Source organism: Cherax quadricarinatus, chromosome 3, assembly GCF_038502225.1.
Source record: "Cherax quadricarinatus isolate ZL_2023a chromosome 3, ASM3850222v1, whole genome shotgun sequence".
Taxonomy (NCBI): domain Eukaryota; kingdom Metazoa; phylum Arthropoda; class Malacostraca; order Decapoda; family Parastacidae; genus Cherax; species Cherax quadricarinatus.
The window spans coordinates 78741176-78744312 of record NC_091294.1 but is presented as its reverse complement, the minus strand read 5'-3'; the positions used below and the strand labels follow the sequence as shown (position 1 = coordinate 78744312).

Genomic DNA, 3137 nt, shown 5'->3' with positions numbered 1-3137 from the left:
TAAGTGTGACGTCATGGATTCAGGGCGGAGCTTAGGTGTGACGTCATGGATTCAGGGTGGAGCTTAGGTGTGACGTCATGGATTCAGGGTGAAGCTTAGGTGTGACATCATGGATTCAGGGTGGAGCTTAGGTGTGACGTCATGGATTCAGGGCGGAGCTTAGGTGTGATGTCATGGATTCAGGGTGGAGCTTAGGTGTGACATCATGGATTCAGGGTGGAGCTTAGGTGTGATGTCATGGATTCAGGGTGGAGCTTAGGTGTGACGTCATGGATTCAGGGTGAAGCTTAAGTGTGACATCATGGATTCAGGGTGGAGCTTAGGTGTGATGTCATGGATTCAGGGCGGAGCTTAATCGTGATGTCATGGATTCGGGGCGGAGCTTAGGTGACGTACATGTATTAAGGGTGGAGCTTAGTCGTGATGTCATGGATTCGGGGTGGAGCTTAATTGTGATGTCATGGATTTGGGGCGGAGCTTAGGTGACGTTCATGTATTAAGGGCGGGGCTTAGTCGTGATGTCATGGATTTGGGGCGGAGCTTAGGTGACGTTCATGTATTAAGGGCGGGGCTTAGTCGTGATGTCATGGATTTGGGGCGGAGCTTAGGTGACGTTCATGTATTAAGGGCGGGGCTTAGTCGTGATGTCATGGATTTGGGGCGGAGTTTGAACGGCTGCTACTGACTAAGGGGCGGAGCCTGGCTGCCAAACCACCCATACAGGGGCGGAGCATAGCCGTGACGTCACGGATTGTGGGCGGAGCCTGGCCTCCCAATCACCAATCCAGTGGTTGCAGAGCCCAACCCGCCACGTCATGGACAGAAGGGGGCAGAGCCTAACCCTCCCACAAGTGGGCGGAGACTAGTGACGCCGCCGCGGTGGGCGGAGCACCGCCCAAAGTGGGTAGGTCCTAAAGTTAGGAAGAGAGTCAGAAGTGTGTTGGTACTTGTGGAGTGCGGAGTGTGTCATGTGCTCCCTGGGAGTGTCGTAGCGCGTGCTACCCATGTGTCATGTCGCGCAGGAAGCAGAGCAACCCCAAGCCACTTAAAAGTAAGTCCTACAATGGCACATTTCGCCCCCTACTACCCCTCCCCCCCAGTGTAGCGCCGCTGCCACACCTTGTGTGACTACCACAAGTCGGTTTACCAGCAGTGGTGGGAAGTTGTGTCTGGTAGGGACGACTCTGTGCCAGCAGTGGTGGGAAGTTGTGTCTGGTAGGGACGACTCTGTGCCAGCAGTGGTGGGAAGTTGTGTCTGGTAGGGACGACTCTGTGCCAGCAGTGGTGGGAAGTTGTGTCTGGTAGGGACGACTCTGTACCAGCAGTGGTCGGAAGTTGTGTCTGGTAGGGACGACTCTGTGCCAGCAGTGGTGGGAAGTTGTGTCTGGTAGGGACGACTCTGTACCAGCAGTGGTGGGAAGTTATGTCTGGCAGGGACGACTCTGTACCAGCAGTGGTGGGAAGTTATGTCTGGCAGGGACGACTCTGTACCAGCAGTGGTGGGAAGTTGTGTCTGACAGGGACGACTCTGTACCAGCAGTGGTGGGAAGTTGTGTCTGGCAGGGACGACTCTGTGCCAGCAGTGGTGGGAAGTTATGTCTGGTAGGGACGACTCTGTACCAGCAGTGGTGGGAAGTTGTGTCTGGCAGGGACGACTCTGTACCAGCAGTGGTGGGAAGTTGTGTCTGGTAGGGACGACTCTGTACCAGCAGTGGTGGGAAGTTGTGTCTGGCAGGGACGACTCTGTACCAGCAGTGGTGGGAAGTTGTGTCTGGTAGGGACGACTCTGTACCAGCAGTGGTGGGAAGTTATGTCTGGTAGGGACGACTCTGTACCAGCAGTGGTGGGAAGTTGTGTCTGGCAGGGACGACTCTGTACCAGCAGTGGTGGGAAGTTGTGTCTGGTAGGGACGACTCTGTACCAGCAGTGGTGGGAAGTTATGTCTGGTAGGGACGACTCTGTACCAGCAGTGGTGGGAAGTTGTGTCTGGCAGGGACGACTCTGTACCAGCAGTGGTGGGAAGTTGTGTCTGGTAGGGACGACTCTGTACCAGCAGTGGTGGGAAGTTGTGTCTGGTAGGGACGACTCTGTACCAGCAGTGGTGGGAAGTTATGTCTGGTAGGGACGACTCTGTACCAGCAGTGGTGGGAAGTTGTGTCTGGCAGGGACGACTCTGTACCAGCAGTGGTGGGAAGTTGTGTCTGGCAGGGACGACTCTGTACCAGCAGCTGTGTAGAGCTTTCTCAGGCTGTGTCACCCGGTGTAGAGCTTTCTCAGGCTGTCACCCGGTGTAGAGCTTTCTCAGGCTGTGTCATCCTGTGTAGAGCTTTCTCAGCCTGTGTCACCCTGTGTAGAACTTTCTCAGGCTGTGTCACCCGGTGTAGAGCTTTCTCAGGCTGTATCATCCAGTGTAGAGCTTTCTCAGGCTGTATCATCCAGTGTAGAGCTTTCTCAGGCTGTATCATCCAGTGTAGAGCTTTCTCAGGCTGTATCATCCAGTGTAGAGCTTTCTCAGCCTGTGTCACCCTGTGTAGAGCTTTCTCAGGCTGTGTCACCCGGTGTAGAGCTTTCTCAGGCTGTATCATCCAGTGTAGAGCTTTCTCAGGTTGTATCATCCAGTGTAGAGCTTTCTCAGCCTGTGTCACCCTGTGTAGAGCTTTCTCAGGCTGTGTCATCCTGTGTAGAGCTTTCTCAGCCTGTGTCACCCGGTGTAGAGCTTTCTCAGGCTGTGTCACCCTATGTAGAGCTTTCTCAGGCTGTATCATCCAGTGTAGAGCTTTCTCAGGCTGTATCATCCAGTGTAGAGCTTTCTCAGCCTGTGTCACCCTGCGTAGAGCTTTCTCAGGCTGTGTCACCCTGTGTAGAGCTTTCTCAGCCTGTGTAACCCTGTGTATAGCTTTCTCAGGCTGTGTCACCCTGTGTAGAGCTTTCTCAGGCTGTGTCACCCGGTGTAGAGCTTTCTCAGGCTGTATCATCCAGTGTAGAGCTTTCTCAGGTTGTATCATCCAATGTAGAGCTTTCTCAGCCTGTGTCACCCTGTGTAGAGCTTCCTCAGGCTTTGTCACCCTGTGTAGAGCTTTTCCAGGCTGTATCATCAAGTGCAGAGCTTTCTCAGGCCGTATCATCCAGTGTAGAGC

The 3137-nt window shown here is 54.2% G+C and overlaps 1 protein-coding gene across 1 annotated transcript in view; it reads left to right on the top strand.

Annotated features, from left to right (window-relative positions):
* Positions 1-944: 944 nt before the first annotated feature.
* ush (Zinc finger protein ush) overlaps positions 945-3137 on the top strand; it is a 141180-nt gene continuing 138987 nt past the window's right edge. The window contains exon 1 of the mRNA XM_070092928.1: positions 945-1051. Coding sequence (XP_069949029.1) covers positions 1012-1051 — 40 coding nt within the window. The 5' untranslated portion in view covers positions 945-1011. The remainder of the gene's footprint in view (positions 1052-3137) is intronic.